The sequence below is a fragment of the Oryctolagus cuniculus genome, chromosome 12, assembly GCF_964237555.1.
Source record: "Oryctolagus cuniculus chromosome 12, mOryCun1.1, whole genome shotgun sequence".
In the NCBI taxonomy this organism is placed as follows: Eukaryota; Metazoa; Chordata; class Mammalia; order Lagomorpha; family Leporidae; genus Oryctolagus; species Oryctolagus cuniculus.
The window spans coordinates 76,285,874-76,307,622 of NC_091443.1; the positions used below are offsets into that span (position 1 = coordinate 76,285,874).

The 21,749-nt window shown below is 40.1% G+C and overlaps 1 protein-coding gene across 3 annotated transcripts in view; it reads right to left on the reverse strand.

Moving 5' to 3' along the window:
* The window catches only part of WDR72 (WD repeat domain 72), a 243,332-nt gene that overhangs the window by 103,109 nt on the left and 118,474 nt on the right, over positions 1-21,749 (reverse strand). For all 3 annotated transcript variants that reach the window (XR_011380912.1, XM_008268981.4, XM_051822363.2), the window contains one exon: positions 777-1,588. Coding sequence is in view for 2 of the 3 variants with exons in the window: in XM_008268981.4 (XP_008267203.3) it covers positions 777-1,588 (812 nt within the window). In the remaining variant the exon portion in view is untranslated. The remainder of the gene's footprint in view (positions 1-776; positions 1,589-21,749) is intronic.

Sequence of the window (21,749 nt, forward strand, 5' to 3'; positions counted from 1 at the left end):
GATTCAACTGGTACTCAGTTCTCTGTTAGCCTAAAGGAACTGAATGACTGTTGAGTGATACTTTCTATCCGTAAATCTCAATGTCCTCACCTAAACAATGAGCAAAATTGTAGCACCTATATCCCAGTGCTGTCATGTGTAGTAAATGAATTATGTATGTAACCCTATTACACAGTGACTAGCAGATATTCAATACTTGAAAAAACAATTATAATTACTAAACTGTGCTTTCTATACATAAAATAGCCTCTTTTATTTTAATATGCCAAAATATAAACTAAATGGTATGTTTTGAGGGATGAAATTATCAAACATTTCTTGATATATATATAAATGCAATATATCACCATAACCATTTACTTAAATATATTTGTTCACGTTTAATTAAAAGTATAATGAATTTCAAGGTGTCAGTCTATGTACATATGTATGACCATATATAAATTTCAACATTTTTACATCAAAATAAACATTTTGAATTCCATTTTCCAGGAATTTTTCTAGTATATACACACATTTGTATGTAACCATCTCTTGACTCACTTAGCATCCAGAACTAAGGCTTTTCTAGAATATGCTCTGAAAACAATGGATATTATATTCCTAAAGGATTAAAAGGAATATTTTTCTACATATTTTGAATTAAAGTTGTTGCATGTTTACCACCCATGGGAAGGAAAGGAAGAAGGAAGGAAAGAAGAGAGCTCACTGAGGTAACAATGATATATTTTTAAAAAATCCAAAATTAAAAATCAAAATCTCTATGCATGGCTTACCTCTCAACTCCATAGGTCAGTTCTAAAGGCACGTTAACTAGTTTATTAATTAAAAATAATTTGCTCAATAAATAAACTATAGTTTTTGTCTCTTGCAAGGAATCACAATCATTTTCCAATCCTCTTGGTATTCCAACATGGTTTGGAAGAGTGGCTGAGTATTTATTTGACAATTCCAAAACTTTTCTGGAAAATAGATTGACTCTTGAAGAGTCTTTCATCATTTCAGTATTGCATAAATCCCAACCGGGCAGCATTAATGAGAAGTAGTCTCTATCTGAAGCGAGTCCTAAAGAAACAGGGCCCTGAAGCTTTAAAATATTGAGATGCTTAATGCAGAGATTATCTAGTTCTTTGTCCACTCCCCATGGCAAAAGGCAAGACAGAAACAATTTTGCTGTGTCTACTGTGAGGTTGGCATCAACTTTTCTGGATAGCTTAGAGTGCATCATTTTGGAACTCTTCATTTTCTTCGGCCCTTTAATGCCATCATTTTCTTCAAAGAATTTGCTAGTATTATCCCCTGGGGCCAGGTTTTCCCCAGCAGGCATGGCCTGTGCCTCTGCAGGGAGGTGACTACAGGCAACTTTGTTTCTTTTCATTGTCTTCTTCTCCACTGTGCTCTTGGCCCTTCTTATGATCTCATTACCATAGAAGGAGCTGGAAGGGTCGACATCTCTGAGTGGAGATGGCAGCAAATGTTCAACAAGTTTTTCCAGATCAAAGAGAAGAATGTAAAAGCCAACATTACTCCATTTTGTCTTCACAGGCAAGACGCTAAAAGGTTGTGAGAAAAATGTGGCATCAGCAACCTAAGGAGTAAACAAAAATATTTGTGTGTCAAAATTCTCCTTTTTTTTTTTAAAGTTATTTTAGTAGAGGTCCCATGCTAGTCGAGTAGCATAATAATAAGTGCTCATTAGCAGTGTAGCCAAAGACAAATATTTCCATTTTTTCTTAGCCATATTACTTTGTAAATTAAACATCCTGTATTCTAACATATTGTGAAGAAATTCTCTTCCTAAAAGTTTCATTTTTTTCCTTTAAATGTGAATTTAAAGGAAAGATGGCACCAGATTAACATCCTTTGACATATATTACTGTCACAAAGACACATAAGGAAAACCTACATTTGAAATTTAAGAAGAAAAACAGAACACCTGCAAAAATTTAGGGAGCATTTCAACAGGGATAGTTCCTGAAAATTATGTAGTTTTACATACTTGGAATTAACCTAAATATTAACCAGCATCAGACTGCTTTAAAAAGAAAAAGAACTTACCTTGTGATCTTGTTTTTGATTTTGCCCCCAAAGACTGGTACAGTGGGTCCCTATACTTCTATTACGTCCCTCTATATTAATGAGGCCTTCACTGACTGCCCCTGGCCCTCCATTACTTTCTATCTTTGTTTTGTTTTTCTTGGCAATTGTGATTACCTTACACTATATGAAAAATCTGTTTATTTCATGGTTTCTCTACTACCATTCAAATCCCACCTTTTCAGGCATTGGGTATGATGCCTATTTCTTGCAAACATAATGATCCTACTACATGGCACTAATAAGAGGCTCAATTAAGAAATAAAGGCTCAATAAATACTTGCATTAATATTTAGCACAGTTAAACAATGGAATATCATGTATATATTTTTGAATTATAGTGTAAACTGTGTCAATTGGTAGGGAAAAATGCGGCTGATTAGACAGCAAAAATAATACCCATTTAGTAAAATAATGTATGTGTATGAATATACAGATATCTGAATGTTGATACATGTATATGCATATACATAAATTTGTACATATGCAGAATATATTTACATACACACAACTGTATATATATGTGTGTGTATATATTATATATACATATATAGTCAGAAAGGACATGCACCAAAATGTTAAAAGCACTTAATTAGGAAGAAGAAATTAAATATATTTTTATTTGTATTTTATGTTTTTTAACTGGTTTCCTGAAAATGCTTACAGTGATGATATTTTAGTTTAAAATCATAAAAGAAAGTTTGAGACAAGCCATTAAAATCAAGAACAATAAAAATCAAAATGGAGAATAAATTATAAAAACATTTTTATACCAAAAAGATAGTGCAAAAGTTAACTAAATTAATGAATAATTTTTGCAGGTCAGTAAGACTACCATATAAATAGAAAAATGGGCAAAGAATTCCAGAACCATTCACAAGGAACAATATTCACATTAAAACACGAAAAATTATTTACCAGTATAGTGTCAATGTGAGATTAAGATAATATCACTCATCACCTATTAACTATGCATAGAGGGCTGCTTAGATTATTTTATTATGCAATCTTAATTAAATGGCCAAATATTTAGTGTTTTTACTATTATCAAGATACAACTGAAATGTTACACAGCAAAAAACATGGACAAAACTATACAATATCACAATTATAGTATTCATAATTGTGCTAAAATCAGAGACAACCTAAATATCCATCAATGGAAGAATAGAGAGTAATATTAACATACTTTACAATTACATATATAATATATATAATTGTAAACAACAAAAATCAAAGGCCTATACTAAACTGAACAGCATCTGCAACACATATCAATCTCACCAACATAATGTTGACCAAAGAAGCCAGACACAAAATTATTAACTCTTGATGATTTCATTCCCATTAATTCAAAACCACAGGAGAAAACAGAGCAGTAAGATTTAGGGATGCGTGCAATAAATTTACAGAGTGGTTAACTTTGGAGGATATGGAGAGCAGTTTCCAAGGTGCATGCATATTTTATTTTTTAATCTGGTTGGTAATTATCTGGGTGCTTTGGGACAATTCATTAAGCTGTACTTTTTCTACTGTGTTCTATTTTATTCTATATGAATTATATATTTTTTGGTAAATAATGCAAGTGAATTGCACTAGGAATATTAGCAAAGGGCCCTAATTCAGGTTAAAAAGTAGACTGTTGGGACCAGCACTGTGGCATAGAGGGTAAAGCCTGTCATAACCTTAAATATGTATTCCTAACTGACCTATTTAATTCTGCATGATTTTGATTTTCATATGAATGCTAATAAAGTTTTAAAAACTTTCCTTGATTTTCATCATTTACCTCAAGTATTACACTTGATTCATATTTATTAATAACTATAGTTTTTTAATTTCCATTACTATGAAGCATTACATATTATGATAACTAGTTTATTTACCTATGTTTTACAGTTGACGTTTATTTTTTAAGATCTGGTGTGAAAGAGAAAAGCTACAGTGAATATTCTCCTAGTAAGACTTCCGGTGCACACTTGCAAAAGTTTCTGGAGTGGCACTGATAATTCACAGGATGTGCACATCTTCAACTCTGAGATTCTCCTACAGGTTTTCTCAAGTGACTGTTCCCATTTGTCATATCAGGAACACTGTACATCGCTCCACTTCCTGATAACACAGGCTTTCTCATCTCTGTCAAGATGGGGAATATAAATTGGTATACTTAATTTTAATTTTTAATTCCATTTATTTAATTATTACTATTAAGAGTATCATCGTTAAACTTTTATTGGACTTTCATGCATGTTCTATAAAATACATACTTTTTGCAAATTGTCTTAACCTTACTTTTATGAGTTATTTATTTGAGAAATAATCTTTTGTTAGTTATATGGCCCAAATATCTGCTCCTTATTGTAGCGTGTCTCAGTGTTTTTTGATGAACGCTGAGTTCCTATTGCAATACTCTCAAATTCAGGAAGCATTTACTTTAAAGGTTATATGTTTTATGTTTTTCTTTTAAAAACATTTCATGTTTTTCTTTTACTCTACCGAGGGGGAATAGTTACCTGTATTTTTTTAAAATGTACTGTTTTATACAACTTTTAAATCTTTATTTTTTTTTTCATTTTTGCATTTGTTTGCAACAGGGAAGAATTTTTATGTTTTTCCATTTTCATTTCCAACCACTCTGGATTTATCCTTTTCTCATTGGTCTTTGTCACCTAGGGCTCTAATCAACTTACCTGTTGCTACACAACAGTGTGTTGTACAATAAAGTTGGAAAAAGACTCTACCATCTGTTTGGTTCTGCCCATGGTCTGCCCATCGTAGTCTGCCTATGGTGTTTACTCATCAAGTAACTTTGCAATCAAGTATGTCAAGCTCTAGATTATATCTGCTGCTGACTTAGATGTTTAATTTTTTTTATAGTTTTAACTGTTCAAAAATGATTTTTATATTATAAGTTTACCAATTGTTTAACTGAATAAGCACCTAAATCTGAGGGTTCATTTTCATTTCTTCAGTATTTTTCTTGCCTCTTTTTTATTTCTTACTAGAAATTTGCCAATTTTGATCCTTTTTTCTATTAACTGAGTTTTAACTTTGCTTCTTCTCAATGGCATAGTGTTTCTTGAAACAGTTGAGTATGCATTTTCAGTTTTATTTTCTTTCAGTATTTTATAAGTATTAGCCTGCAGTTTCTGGCCTCCTTGATGCGGTCAGGAAGTCAGCTGCTGGTCTAACTGTCACTCCATCTGTCTTTGCTCTCTGACTTGCGGAAGATCTGCTGCCGTTAATACGCCACAGCTTTGCCTTGATGCTTCTAGCTTTGGATGCTGACCCCAATCCTGCCTTTTGTATGAGTGTCCCCTCCCATCTTCTATTAATCTGCTGAAGTGCTCAGACTAATCTTGCTGCATATTTTCTCTCCCCACCCTTTTATCCCCGTATGGAACTTGGATTAGGTATTTGAGAGAGGCTCTGTCCTCTGTGTTTCCCATCTCTGTGTGTCTGTTTGTCAGGCTGGACAATCTCCTCAGCCAATTTTCTTCTCACCTGTCTAATTTGACACATAATTTGCCCACGGAGTTTCTTGTTTTGATTTTTACATTTTTCATTTCCAGAAGTTCCATTTGGTCATTGAAAAAATACTAGTCATTCTTATAGGCAATTATTTCTTACTCACATTTAAAAATGTCTATTTCACATCCAGTACCTATAATTACAATTTACAAAATCTTTGTGGGTGTGACATTTGCTGTTTAATTTTGATATTTTACTGTTTCCTTATGTTTTGTCAAAGTGTGCATGCATGCGTGTGTGTATGTAAAATATCAGTGAGAGTCCTATGAGACACAGGTTGAAGGTACAATCTTCAAGAGAGGATTGTGGTTTTTGATTATCAGGTAACTAAACATATTACCAACAAGGCCCTCTTGGATGAAGATTTCTGCCTGGGTGCCGGCCTAGTGGCCTAACTGGTAAAGCCTCCACCTGCTATGTCAGCATCCCATACGGGCACAGGTTCAAGTCCCAGCTGCTTCTCTTCCCATCCAGCTCCCTGCTAATGCATCTGGACAGACAGTGGAAGATGGCCCAAATGCTTGGGCCCCTGTACCCACGTGAGAGACCTGGAATAAGCTCCAGACTCCTGGCTTTGGATTGACCCAGCTCCAGCTATTGCAGCCATTTGGGGAATAAACCAGTGGATGAAAGATCTCTTTTGCTCGCTCACTCACGCTCTCTCTCTCTGCCTTTCAAATAAATAAATAATAAAATACTCTACCTAAAACTTTTTCATTCCTCCCATGTAGTGTGAATTCTGACTCCAGGATTATGGTTACCAATTATCAGGCAGAAGTGCTTGCCCCATCCATCTAGAGCTGAGGCCAACGATGGCTAATATGTTTGGTCTCTCCTTTCATGGAGCGTATTCTTTCCTTTGGTTGACTTTTTTACTCAATATGAAGCGCCTGGTGGATAATGGATTAATGCAGCAGCGCCCAACCTAACTTCCTGTCACTGACCTGAACACCTATGCTGCAGTTACAATTAAAGTGAGAAATACCCAGGGATCAACAAATGCTCGTTTTCTCTCAATCTGTCAAAAATTACACTCACATTTTGTTTTTTATCCCTAATAATTTCCTTAAAATGATTAAATACATGTATTAACTTTTAAAGATCATTTTTGAAAATAATTTGCCCATTAGTTTTAAAAGGATTAAGATGGATGTTCAGACTACTAGTTCACAAACAGAAATGCTGTTTGCTAATAGCATTAAAAATTAAAATGATAGAGGCCGGCACTGTGGCCTAGCAGGTTAAGCCTCTGCCTATGGCACAGGTTCAAGTCCCAGCAGCACCACTTCAGATCCATCTCTTTGTTATGGCCAGGGAAAGCAGCAGAAGATGGCCCAATCACTTGAGTCCCTGTACCCACAGGGGAAACCTGGAGGAAGCTCCTGGATTCTGACTTCAGATCCACCAAGCTTCAGCTGTTGTGGCCATTTGGGGAGTGAACCAGCTGAAGGAAGATCTCTCGTTCTCTCCCACCCTCCCACTCTCTGTAACTCTGCCTCTCAAATAGAAGAAATCTTTAAAACAAAATAGTAAGCTTTCATAGTAAGAAAATGGGTACTCTATACACTGCAGGATGATTGCAAATTGGTACCTGTTTCATAGCAGGCAATTTGACAATACATATCAATAACCTGAAAATATCATACCTTTAGTGCAGAATTTTAAAAAATTGTTCTAAAGGTATAATTATAAATATGCAGAAAATCACATGAAAAAGAATATTCATTGCAGAAGTTTCTATATCAATAAACTGATTTTTTAAAATTTTATTTTCATTTTTTTATTTGACAGGTAGAGTTATTGAGAGAGAGAGAGACAGAGAGAAAGGTCTTCCTTCCGTTGGTTCACTCCCCAAATGGCCGCTACAGCCAGCATTGTGCTGATCCGAAGGCAGGAGCCAGGTGCTTCTCCTGGTCTCCCATGTGGGTGCAGGGCCCAAGCACTTGGGCCATCCTTCACTGCCCTCCCGGGCCACAGCAGAGAGTTGGACTGGAAGAGGAGCAGCTGGCGCTGCAGGCAGAGGATTAACCGAGTGAGCCACAGTGCCGGCCAAATAAACTGAAAATTTAAATTTTCTCAAATAAACATTTGGCTAAATATATTGTATAATATGCACACAAATAATATGCTATTATTTTGAAAAGCTCTTTGTGAAATATATGTCATGACAAAAAATTAACACTTATTATTGTGGAAATATCTAAATTATGAAAATGCTAATGTCACTTTTATAAAGTTGCAGATTTATTTTTCTGTTTTTTAAAGATTTGTTTATTTGAGAGGCAGAGTTAGAGAAAAAGAGGGAGAGAGAGACAGAGGAGAGGCCTTCCATCTACTGGTTCACTTCCCAAATGGCTGCAACAGCCAGAGCTGGGCTGATCCAAAGCCAGAAGTCAGGAGCTTCTTCCAGGTCTCCCACGTGGGTGCAGGGGCCCAAGCTCTAGGACCATCTTCCACTGCTTTCCCAGGCTATAAGCAAGGAGGTGGATCAGAAGCGGAACAGCCAGACTCAAACCGAAGTCCATATGGGATATAACAGGGTAGGCCCCACAGATTTCTTTTTCTTAAAGACTGACTGATTTGAATGGTAGAGTTACAAAGAGCGAGAGCAAAGGGAGCTTCCATCTGCTGCTTCACTCCCCAGATGGCCTCAATGCCCATGCCTGGGCGGGGCTGAAGACAGGAGCCAAAAGCTTCATCTAGGTCTCCCATGTGGGTGGCAGGGGCTTGGGCCATTCTCCACTGCTTTTCCCATGCCATTAGTAGAGAGCTGGATCATAAGTTGAGAAGCCAGGACATGAACTGGTACCCATATGGGGTGCCAGTGTTGCAGGCAGCAGCTTTACCTGCTATGCTACAATGAAAGCCCCCAATTGCAGCTTTCTTAATGTCCCCTCTTGAATACATTTTTAAAATTTCCACATTTGGGCCAGTGCCGTGGCTCACTAGGCTAATCCTCTGCCTGCAGCGCCAGCACCCTGGGTTTTAGTCCTGGTTGGGGCACCAGTTCTGTCCTGGTTGCTCCTCTTCCAGTCCAGCTCTCTGCTGTGGCCCAGGAGTACACTGGGCCCTGCACCCTCATGGGAGACCAGGAGGAAGCACCTGGCTCCTGGCTTCGGATTGGCGCAGTGCGCCGGCTGTAGCAGCCATTTGAGTGGTGAACCAATGGAAGGAAGACCTTTCTGTCTCTGTCTCTCTAACTCTGCCTGTCAAAAAGAAAATTTCTACATTTGAAATTTTACCTAATATAAATTTTAAAAAGCAATAAAAATTTCCCAAGAAAATATTAACAATAGATATGGTTATTTCAATGTTTTTAATTGGTATATCCAAAGGGGGAAAACATCAACTATATTAAATTTAAGTGGATAAGAACAACACTTACAGAATAAAAGGCTAATTTTTTAGGTACATGAAAATTATGACTTACACAAACTAGTAAAATACATCCCAAGAGATATAAACAAAGAAGATAAAAATATCATAGAGACAAATTGTTTTTAAGCTGTCTGTCTCAATAAAAATGGAATATGAAGTGTGTGCATATACACAATGGAATGCTACTCAGCTATAAAAAGGATGAAATCTTGTCGTTTGCAACATGGATGGAACTGGAAGTCACCATGCTCAGTGAAACAAGCCAAGCGCACAGAGACAAGCTCCACAGGATCTCATTCACACGTGGAATCTAAAGAACTCAGTCTCTGGGAAGTTCAAGAGGAAACAGCAGCTACCGGGGAATGGCAGGGAGGAGTGGTGGGGAACAGTTGATGAATGGGTACTCAGCTGTAGTTAGATTCCTGTTAAGAGGTTCCAGGCTCTACTGTACAGCAGGGTGACTACAGATAACAGTAACATACCGTATATTTCTCTAAAAACAAAACCAGCAGAAAACATCTGGAATGTTTTTATCCTAAAGAAACAACAAATACTGGAAGAGATAGATATGCTTATGGTCACTGGGAGAAAATGGAGGTACGCAAATTCTTATTTACTCTACCAGTTTGATCTATCAAATTAACTCAAATATTCAGAAACACAGAAAGCAAAAGAAGGGTAGCCCATGCTGTTGAGTGCTCACTTCAACCAGGACTCTGGTGGGCTCTTGGTGACGACAACCTTGTGGTAATATGTATCAAGAGTCTTAAAAATATTCAGTACTTCCTTTTCTAATTCAGATGCTACTCCCTACGTGATGTTCTTCAAAGTCACCAGGCCCAGTTCCACCCTTTGAACTATTCCTGGTTTTTCTTCATTCAGCATTCATTCAAGGGGTCCTTGCTGCGTGTCCAGTGAGTGGGGTGGAGGAGCAATCACATTTTAGGGCACAAGTTCAGCACCTGTATGGATGCAGCTCAGAGTCTACACTAAGAGCAGAGAGAGACAAGTGTTGAGTAATACACACACGGCTAGGTGAGGGCAGGGTAAGCGCAAATACAGGAACATGTAAGGTATGAATGAGGTACCCCAATTTCAGCTTTAAGGATCAGAGAAGTCTAAGCAGACATAACAAAACTAAGAAAGATTAAGGAACAATGAACTAAAGGAATGTGGGAGACAAAGTGTTCCAGCAAAGAAAATGAAGAGAAACCTGGCAACGATTGAAAGAAGGGTAAGGAGGTATACATACAGCATAAACTATGAAAATGTTCTAACAGCTGGAATGTGGAAGAGGGGAACGTAGACAATGAGCCAAACAAAAGAGATGGGGGCCAGATGACATAAGACCTCATAGGCTCTACTGTTCCAGGCTTGTTCAAACAGCAGTGATGGCCCTTGAATGGGGTATTCAAGCAAGGAGGTCACCTACCTATTCATCAATTACTGCTTTGATTTCTTCTGGATTGCATGTCAGACTGAAGGCAGGGTTTTGCCCTCCTATTTACTTCTGCTTCCCCAAAGCTATAATCTCTGGCCTCAGCTTCTAGACCTCCCCAGTTTTTTTTTTTTTTGTTTGTTTGTTTGTTTAATTTTTTTTTATTTTTTATTTTTTGACAGGCAGAGTGGACAGTGAGAGAGAGAGACAGAGAGAAAGGTCTTCCTTTACCGTTGGTTCACCCTCCAATGGCCGCCGCGGCCGGCGCGCTGCGGCCGGCGCACCGCGCTGATCCGATGGCAGGAGCCAGGAGCCAGGTGCTTTTCCTGGTCTCCCATGGGGTGCAGGGCCCAAGCACCTGGGCCATCCTCCACTGCACTCCCTGGCCACAGCAGAGAGCTGGCCTGGAAGAGGGGCAACCGGGACAGAATCCGGCGCCCCAACCGGGACTAGAACCCGGTGTGCCGGCGCCGCTAGGCGGAGGATTAGCCTAGTGAGCCGCGGCGCCGGCCTAGACCTCCCCAGTTAATGGGCCAATCAAAACCATAGTCATGATTTCAATACAACGGTCTCTCTTCTCATCTTCTTATTTTATACTCCACACAGCCATGTATGGGCCTGTTTCAGTGCTGTAGACAAACACGCTAAATTTCCTTTTTCTGACTAATTTATTTATTTGAAAGGCAGAGTTATAGAGAAAGCAGAAGACAGAGCCAGATAGATCTTCCATCTGCTGGCTCACTTCTCAAATGCCTGCTGGGGTCAGACCAGGTTAGACCAGGCTGAAGCCAGGAGCTAGGAACTCCATCCAGGTCTCCCATCTGGGTGGCAGAATCCAACTACTTGGGCCAGCATGTGCTGCCTCCCAGGTGCTGTAGAAGGAAGCTGGATGGGAAGCATGGAGTAGCCAGGACTCCTACCTGACACTCAAATATGGGCTGTGGGCATTCCAAGCAGCTTAACCCCAGAATCACAATGCCCATTTCCTAAACCCTAAATTTCTGTCCCTAAATAAGGTCCTCTTACTTTAAGAACTACTGAACATCTACATTATTTTAAAAACACAAATGTTATACCAAATGTATTTAACATACAACAAAATCAGTTTCCATTTGGAAACAAGTCCATTAGCTTATTAATTATTAACCATTGCTATGCTTTAATATAGTAAAATGATTAAATACAAGTTGACCTGTCATCACTGTTTGAAATTTTAGTAAGTATATTTATAAAGTTTTGTTATTAAAGGGCCTTAAAATATAATTACCAGTATTTTGAACATGATACACATAGAAAATTGACAATAAATGCCTGCAAGACTAATTCTTGAGTTTTTACATTTTACATGCACAATATTAAGTAATACTTGGCAAAGACTGTAGTATATCTTAATCTTATTTATGTTACCTATGTACAATATTTCTCAGACAAAATTCTATTAAAAGTATGCTAAATAATGGCTGAATGATATACAAAAATATACTAACTCTAGAGTGATGATGGGTGTCTAGAACTGCACTCTAATAAAAGTGGTTTGGAAACATCTACCAATGTGGTTAGAATAAGCAAGTCTAGGGAACAGTGCTGTGATGCCTCACTGAGTAACACTGCCAGCATCCCATATGTGTGCTCTTTTGTCCTAGCTGCTCCACTTTTGAACCAGCTCCCTGCTGATGTGCCTGGGAAAGCAGCAGCAGATGGCCCAAGTGCTTGGGCCCCTGCATCCACATGGGAGACCTGCAGCCCAGCTACAACAGTTGCAGCCATTTGAGGAGTGAATCAGCAGATGGAAGATCAATTTCTCTCTCTTTCTCTTTCTCTCTCTCTCTCTCTCTCTCTCTCTCTGCAAGTCTGCCTTTCAAATAAAGAAATCATTTTTTTTTAAAAAAAAGGAAGTCAAGCATAAGTAATTAAATACAAAATAGCATTTCATTCAATATACATTGAAATGTGATTTAAACATAAATTTTAAGATGTTGGTTCACAAGTTACTTATAGAATGCTGTCTGATCCCCGACCTACAGTTCCCCATCATCTGCTTTCCAGAGTTCACATACCTGGAGCAAGTGCTGGCATTTTCCCCAACATAACATCGCATTTAGTTCTATGCTCTGAAGCTGAGCTTGAGACGAGAGAGGAGATATTGTCCACAACCAAGACAGCAAGAGTGTAGCTTGCTACAGGACAATCCATTCTAACCTCTGAACTTAGGAGAGGCTGGAAATAAAATAATGCTGATGCATCTACATGTGAATGCTTTAAGCAGCAGGTGGGGAGTAGGAGGAGGCACACTGGGCTGAGCTCTTTGTCTGAGGTACACAGACACTGGGAAAAGCCACTGGGTCAGAAAGTCTGCAAGCAGAATCCCAGATGGCTAGCGGATGAAAATTATTCCTCAGCTAGGTACAAAAACCCAGAATAGATGACAAGTAAAAGCCAACAGCAATGCAAGTCAATGCAAACTTGAAATAACTCTATATACATATGAAAAGGAAAATAGAACAACCAAAAAAATGTTTGGAGAAAAAAAATGTACAAGAAAAACTATTGATTAATTTTCTTTTTACTTCATTCCACTGTGTTCAGTTCCTGCCACTTTCATTTCTACCTGATTCAGAAAGACAAACTGGTTAAACGAGATGGGTTTTACTCCCTGCCTTTGAAGGTGGAAATGCACTTTCTAACAACATGTTCTGATAAAACTTCCCTCTCAAAACATATTGGCTCCCCCACTGAGTTTGTTATAAAAGACTCTGACCTGCCAACCTCCCACAACCACAAAATGCACAGGGTAAAACTGATGCTTCAATCCACACTCATCTCACTTTGTTTCTGACTTTGCACAATGCTACTTTTGTATAAAAGAAAGCTTATTTTTTTTTTTTTTTGACAGGCAGAGTTAGACAGTGAGAGAGAGAGAGACAGAGAGACAGAGAGAAAGATCTTCCTTGGTTCACCCCCCAAATGGCCACTATGGCTGGCACTGCGCCGGTCGGAAGCCAGGAGCCAGGTGTTTCTCCTGGTCTCCCATGCAGGTGCAGGGCCCAAGCACTTGGGCCATCCTCCACTGCCTTTCTGGGCCACAGCAGAGAGCTGGACTGGAAGAGGAGCAACCAGGACAGAATCCGGTGCCCCAACTGGGACTAGAACACAGGGTGCCGGCACTTCAGGTGGAGGATTAGCCAAGTGAGCCGCGGCACTGGCTGAAAGCTTACGCTTTTATGGAACAAAGTGTTGTCCAAATATAGAATTGAAAATAAATCAAATTAAGATCATTAAACTAAATATATACAAGTTATCAAGTACTAAGCAGGAAAAATTTCAGAAAACAGCTGCTAAAATATTTTAGGTATTTAGCAAATTTAGAGAATGAGGAATTTAGAAGTTGTTTGATCTGTTGCTTAAACTAAGGCAAAGTGAGAAACAAGAAGTGAAATGACTTCTTCAAAAGTACCCATCTGAAAAATGGATAATTCAACTCTTTGTTTTTCTAATTTTTCTACAGATGATATTCACTTAAATTCTTCAAAGGATGAGATAACATTTACTATTTATTATTTTTAGGACATGTAAAGGTTCTCATTAGCTGGGCATTAATTTAATGAGATGTCATATTCACTGAGCTGTATAAAGAAGAAAAGCTGTCATTACATGAAAATATTCACCAATGAACTGATCATTTATAAAAGTAATTTGAAAACATTCCTCCCCTTTTAACATAAAGGCCCATCTCCCTCCCTTAGTCAACTCTGATTATCAAATGATATACTTCAATTGCAAAATAGATAAAGACGACTAGTGTTAAAGGTGCAGGATTAGGGACCAGCTTTGTGGTACACTGTGTTAAGCCACTGTCTTGACTCCAGCATCCCATATTGCAGTGATGGTTCCAGTTCTGGCTGCTCTGCTTTCCACCCAGCTTCCTGCTAATGTGCCTGGAAGACAATGCAAGATGACCCAAGTGCTTGGGCCCCTGCTCCTCACATGGGAGAGCTGGATGGAGTTCCTGGCTCCTGACTTCATCCTGGCCCTGACCTGGCTGTTGTGACAATTTGGGGGAATGAACCACTAGATGGAAGATCTTTTTTTCTGTCTCTCCCTTTCTCTCTGTTATTCTCCCTTTCAAATAAATCTCAAAAAAAAAAAAATGCAGAATTATAGTAAATCCCTGACAGCAATGGAAGAACTCGGTGTCATGCTCAGTGCCACTGACAAACATGGATGTACCAGAGGAGACCAGGTAATCTGAGAAAATTCGGAGGCTTCAAATAAAATATCTTTATTTTATTTAAAAAAATTTCATTTATTTTATTTGGAAGGCCAGAGACAAAGAGAGTTAGAGAGACAGACAGGCAGACAAGTGAACATTCATCTGCTGGTTCACTCTCCAAATGACTTCAACACCTGAGGCTGTGAAGTCACGCACTGGGAGCTCAATCCTGGTCTTCGATGTTGTGTTGGGGGCCCAAGTATTGAGCCATCACCACTATTTCCTCAGGAACACACAAGCAGGAAGAATTGGTATCGTACTGGAACCCAGGTACTCTGATACAGGATGCAGGCATTCCAAGCAGTGTCTTAACCAGTGCACCCAGTGCCCAGCTTGACACAGGTGAGCTATGTCCTATTGAGATTAGATTTTGATTCCACAGGTGAACTATGTCCTATTGTTCTTGTTCATCTGTTTCTTACTTATTTCACATAATCCAATGACCTCCTGACCATCCATGTTGCTACAAATGACAGAAGTTCATTCTGCAGTATGGCTGAATACTATTCCACTGTATGTATGTATGGTACATTTTCTTTATCCATTTGCCAGTTAATAGGCACTTAGGTTGCCTCCATTTCCTGGCTATTATGAAAAGTGTTGCAATAACCATAGGAGTGCAAATATCTCTACAAAAGACTGATTTTTGTAAATATTCAAAGCTGAATTCTGAGACTTCTGGTTCTGACCAAGATGGAGTAACCCTATTTCTCTGGTCCTCCCACTTAAAACTACAACACCTTGGATATAACAAACATAGTAAGATGCTGAAATTTCAAGAGAAGGAAGCTGGCTAGTAATCAAAAGACTTAAAGGACAAGATTACAGTGAATATCCTGGGTTTTCTCCTTGCCTTCCATATACCTCAGAGGAAACTCAGATAAAGCCAGCAACCCTCAACTGCCAAGACACACAGACACAAAAATCTCCAAGAAAATCTGCTTCCTGGAACCAAAGAACTGGAAAAAGAGGATCCTAGGAAAACAGAAACCCTTTGGATAGTATCCAGCCAACCATCCAAAACCAAAGGAAAGACTACCCTTCCCTCCGCCATGGTATCAGGAGGCTGAATGGAAGTCAGCTTCTTATGACGCAAAGTACGTTGACTCTCAGCGTTCTCAACCAGGCTGCTGTCAGGGAAGCTGAATGAGAAGCTTAACTTGCATCCCCTAGGGCAGCCAGCGTAGCAGTGTAAGACAGTGCTCCTGGAATCCCTGTGTCCCTGCAGGGCAGTGTCAGGAAGCCAGCATCCACCTGCTCTAACACAGCAGCAAGAAGCCGGAGCAAGGTGCTGCGAGCTGATGCTCTGCTTTTGTGGTGTAGAAAATTCTGCTTTCCACTCGTCCAACTGTCACTCAGGTCACTTGAGGAACTGCTAACTTCCCCATAGTCCCTGACAAACACGCATGTGGGCTGGAATAGTCCAGGGAGTAGTCTTCATTTAAAGACATACAAGTTGGGGCCAGCCCTGTGGAATGGCGGGTAAAGCTGCTGCCTAAAGTCCTGGCATCCCATATGTGTGCCAATTCAAGTCCTAGCTGCTCCACTTCTGATCCAGCTCTCTGCTCTGACCTGGGAAAGCAGTGGAAGATGTCCCAAGTCCTTGGGCCCCTGCACCCGTGTGGGAGACATGGGGGAAGCTCCTGGCTCCTGGCTCTACATTAGTGCAGCTCCGGCTGTTGCAGCCATCTGGGGAGTGAACCAGCAGATGGAAGACCTCTCTCTGCCTCTGCCTCTGCCTCTCTGAAACTCTGCCTTTAAAGGAAATAAATAAATCTTAAGAGATATCTTTTTTTTAAAAAAAAGATAGACACACAAGTTGATTAATCTACTGTCCCCTTGGTGTAGGATTCATAGCATTTTAACAAAAAAAAAAGTTGAAAATAAGGAATTCAACATCTTATGAAACAACTATGTCTACAAGATTAGTTTTTTGGATTCAGAACAATTTACCTCTCTTTTTTAAAAAAGATTTATTTATTTATTTGAAATGCAAAATTACAGAGTGAAGGAGAGACAGATAAAGATCTTCCATCTGCTGGTTCACTCCCTAAATGGCCTCAATGACCAGGGCTGGGCCAGGCTGAAGCCAGGAGCTTCTTCCCGGTCTTCCACGTGGGTGCAGGTGCCCAAGCACTTGGGCCATCTTCCACTGCTTTCCCAGGTGCATTACCAGGGAAAGCTGGATTGGAAGTGGAGCAGCCAGGACTCATACTGGTCCATGCAGGATGACAGCATTGCAGGCAGTGGTTTAACCCACTGCTCAGCATCACTGCCCCAAAACAACTCATCTTATGGAGCAAACCTAGGTATATTCTTTCACTTATGAAAATGATAAATGAATGGGGCTCCTACCTATCTATATTCTATACCCATGGAGATAGAAAAGCTTTGATATCTCCATTTCTCCTTCAGTGGGAGCTTGGAACACATGTTCTTACAAAATCACTACAAGTGATAACTTGATAGAGTTTAAAATGCTGCTTTTAGTAACACATGCCATTTACACCACATGCTAAAGGGATCCTAGTGAGCCTGGACACCAAGCATCCTTTGTATCACTGATTCTTAAGTAAAATGAAATCCAAGCTCCAAGGAACCAATTAGCAAATACTGGGAATGTCATTCATCCTCATGTTGGAAATTTTTGCTGGTGTTTCTTTTATTGCTTCAGTGAATCCACTAGTGCCACGCGGCTTTAAGATACACTTAAACATTGGGGCCAGTGTTGTGGTGTAGTGGATAAAGCCACTGCCTGTGTGATTCCAGCCAGCATCCCTTATGGGCGCTGGTTCAAGTCCTGGCTGCTCCACTTCCGATCCAGCTCCCTGCTAATGGCCTGGGAAAAGAAGCAGGGGTAAATTACATACTTGAGACTCCATGAGGGAGACCCAGATGAAACTCTCGTGCTCCTGATTTCAATCTGGCCCAGTGCTGGCTGTTGTGGCCATCAAGAGTGTGAACCGGTGGATCAAATTTCCCTTTCTCTCTGTCTCCTTCTCTCGATCTAATTCTGACTTTCAAAATCTTTTTTAAAGAAATATATATTACACTTACTTATTCTGTATAAAGCTTTATTAAAGTCTAGAATGCAGGATGTGTTAGACAGCTGTAAATAACAATCTCTGTCAAATAGGTAGAATTTTTCTATGCCAACATCCTAGTTACAGCTTTTAACAATTAACATGCAGTTTCAAAACTTGAGTTGAAATGCTTGATATGTCATAACCTGATCTATCATACCAAAATGTAAGTATTTGCATAATAAGTGATTGCAAAGAAAAGGCATGATAACTTCTAAATAAACCTTTAAAACGAATATCCAAACTAACTACATCAAGGCTTCAAAAATTACATTTGGAGGTGAATAAATTTTCCCAATCAAATCTATTAGGATAGTTTATATCATTTCTATGTAACAATCATTACCAATATTATTATAAATTATATCGAAAATAATGCCTTGACATAAAATAATTTTATGACTATTTAAATACTTTCATTAGATAATTGTATACTGTGAATACACTGTGTGAGAATTATACTCAAGATCAAACTTGAGACAAGTTTATTCATTAATCCTTAGAAAAGTCCAATAGAGGGGCCAGTGCTGTGGGTTAGTGGGTAAAGCCGTGGCCTGTAGTGCCGGCATCCCATGTGGGCACTGGTTCGGACCCTGGCTGGTCCACTTCTGACCCAGCTCTCTGCTGTGGCCTGGGAAGGCAGTGGAGGATGGCCCAAGTCCTTGGGCCTCTGATCCCTCCTGAGAGACCTGGAGGAAGCTCCTGGATCCTGGTTTGGATCAGCACAGCTCCAGCCATTTCAGCCAACTGGGGAGTGAACCAGTGGATGGCAGACCTCTCTCTCTCTCTTTCTGCCTCTCCTCCTCTCTCTGTGTAGCTCTTTCAAATAAATAAATAAATCTTTGAAAAAAGAAAGAAAAGTCCAATGGTGTCAATTTGGTTGGTTCTGACAGAAGAGGTTATTAAGACTTAACTCATTTTGTGCACTTGTCCACAATACAGGCAATAAGTGGTATAGCCAATGCTGACACCCAGATCATTTAGGGATTCCAAGATGGCTGAATAGGGAAAAGATGTGCTGATTTTTAACAGGGGAAGTTGGCAGAAGAAAAGCTAAGGAAGTGTATTATCAGGAGAGAGCTGGAGACAAGTTCATGGTGAAAATTCTACAGAAAGAAAAGGGATGCTGTGGAGAAGTGTGGAACAAGCTGATCCACGGCAGTGAGCAGGAACACTACACAAAACTCCCATAGCCAGGGGCTGGGGGACGTGCCAGCTTCTGAGCGAGGTCGAAGCAGAGTGAGGCAGCCTATGCCACTGGTGATACCGCATGAGGGAGAACCTTGTGGACCACAATGACTTTGAATCTGGCCTGGAGTCCTAGCGGGGGCAGGGTACCCAACTAATCAAGCAAAGGGACAGCATATTTATTTTTCTCCAACCCCTCTTAAGGTTGCTTGGCAACCAGTTGTGAGAAGGCACCATCTTAACACCAATAGAAGCTGCAGTGGCTCATGCACATGCAAACAGAGGATTTTACTGCTTTCAGTCTGGCAGGGAGGGTTGACAAGGGGCTGGGCACTCATTTAAGATTGGGTGATGCTCCCCTCCTCTCAGCCTATTACAGGCTCTTGGCCTCAAACGGCCAAGATGGTGCACAGACACGCAGCTGGCTTTGGAGATGACCCTGTGCTCTCTGTGGACAGGGCAGGCTCACAGGGTAGAGAGAGGAATCTCTGCACTTTGTGAATGTGTGAGGCTTGCCCATTGTAACTGTGTAAATACTGGAACTACACAATAGGGCATGGGGTATAGCTGGGTCTATGGGCAATCACTGTGTCTGGCATCAAAGGCTCAGAACTCCCAGACTGCCCAGGGTGGGTCATTGCAGAGGCTTCTGTGCCCACACTGAAGACTGCACAGATCCTTTGTGTAGTTCATGGGCCAGCGCTGGTGATGGGTGTACCCACTGTGGGCTAACTCTGGGCACTGACCACTTGGAAGAGAGGAGATAAAGGTATGATTACATCAACAAATATATAGGCAATAGCAGAGATATACCATGCCCAACTTCGGTGTCACCCTGGATTCTCATCCCAAACTTGAGCATTGATCAGAGCTCCCTGGCCCCATCCAGCACCCTCCTCTGGGTATTCACAAAAGGAGCAGACACTGAACTAAGCCAGAGAGGCACAGTTCAAAGATAAAAACCATTAGAAGAAAAAAACCAACAAGTATTTCCACAAATGCCTAAAAATAAATGCAGAAATACATGAATCCCCCTCCAACCAAACAAACACTTCAACATTAAAATGTGCAGATGAAGAGATTGATGAAATACCTAAAGAGGATTTTTTTTTTAAGGGAAAGAGTTTATTTGGGAAAACCTGACAGACTGGAAGGAAAGGGCAAAGAAGGAAAAGAGGGGGAAGGAGAGCATAAGAGAGAGAGAGAGAGACAGAGAGAGGTCAGGAGACAGAGAGAAAGAGACACGTTTTCAGGAACAGGTCCCTTTAAAATTTTGTTGGGGGCAGGTAGGGAGGTAGGAACAGCGAATTCCATTAGGATGGAGGTGGGGCTGATACCGGTGGTTGGGCCATTTGGCTACCTGGCTTCCAGCAATGGTGGCAGGGGCTAGAGCCTAGGATGGGGTCAGGGTGTAGATTGTGCCACCGATAAGACTGTGCCATTTTACTAATATTCTGCCCTTCCTCAAAAGGATTTCAAAAGAATAATCATAGGATTACTCAGAAGCAATGAGAGGCAAATTCATGATTTAAAGAAATCCATATATGACATGGATAAAAAATTTTCCTATAAGATAGAGATTTTGAAGAGAAATCAAGCTGAATATGATAAATAAAGAATTCGGTGTCAAATAAAAATGCAGTGGAAAGCCTTAACAACAGATTAGCTAGATGAGGCTGAATAAAGAATATCCAAGCTAGAAGACAAATCTTTAGAAACATCTCAGACCATAAAAAGGAAGAAATAATTAAAAAAATTAGAAACAGTGTGCAAGATTTATAAGATACTATCAAATGCCCCAACATATAGATCTTAGGAGTTCCTGAAAGTATGGAAAGATAAAATGGATTAGAAGGCCTATTCAGTGAAATAACAACAGAAAATTTCCCCATTATGGAGAAAGAAAGGAATGCCTAAGCACAGAGAACTCCTAATAGACACGACCAGAAAACATTTTCACCATGACACAATGCAGTCAAACTTTCAACAATAAAACATAATGAAAAGATTCTAAAATGTGCATGAGGGAAATGCCATATTACCTTCAGAAAATCTCCAATTAGACTCACAGCCTATTTCTCATAAGAAACCCTACAGGATAGGAGAATGGGGAGTCATAATCCAAGTCTTAAAAGAAAATACTGGGCCGGTGCCATGGCTCAATAGGCTAATCCTCTGCCTGCAGTGCCGGCACTCTGGGTTTAGTCCCGGTCGGGGCGCCGGATTCTGTCCCAGTTACCCCTCTTCCAGTCCAGCTCTCTGCTGTGGCCCAGGAGTTCAGTGGAGGATGGCCCAAGTGCTTGGGCCCTGCACCCCATGAGAGACCAGGAGAAGCACCTTGCTCCTGCCTTCAGATCAGTGCGCTGCGCAGCCCGCAGCGTACTGGCCGGGTGAACCAACTGCAAAGGAAGACCTTTCTATCTGTCTCTCTCACTGTCCACTCTGCCTGTCAAAAAAAAAAATGCCAACCCAGAATACTGTACCTTGCCAATCTTTAACATAACAAAAGAAACTGAAAGAATTTGTTCTCACTTGTCCAGCCTTGCAAAGGATGCTTAAGGATGTGCTACACACAGAAACACAGAGCGACTGTCGTCATTGTGAAAAAATGTGAAGACAGAAAATCTTCCAGTAAAAGTATAAAGGAAATCCAAAGCAAATAAGAATATTTATGAAAAAATGGCAGGACCAGTCATTGTTTATCAATAGTAACTTTCAGTATAAATGGCCTAAATGCTCAAATTAAAAGACACAGACTGAATGG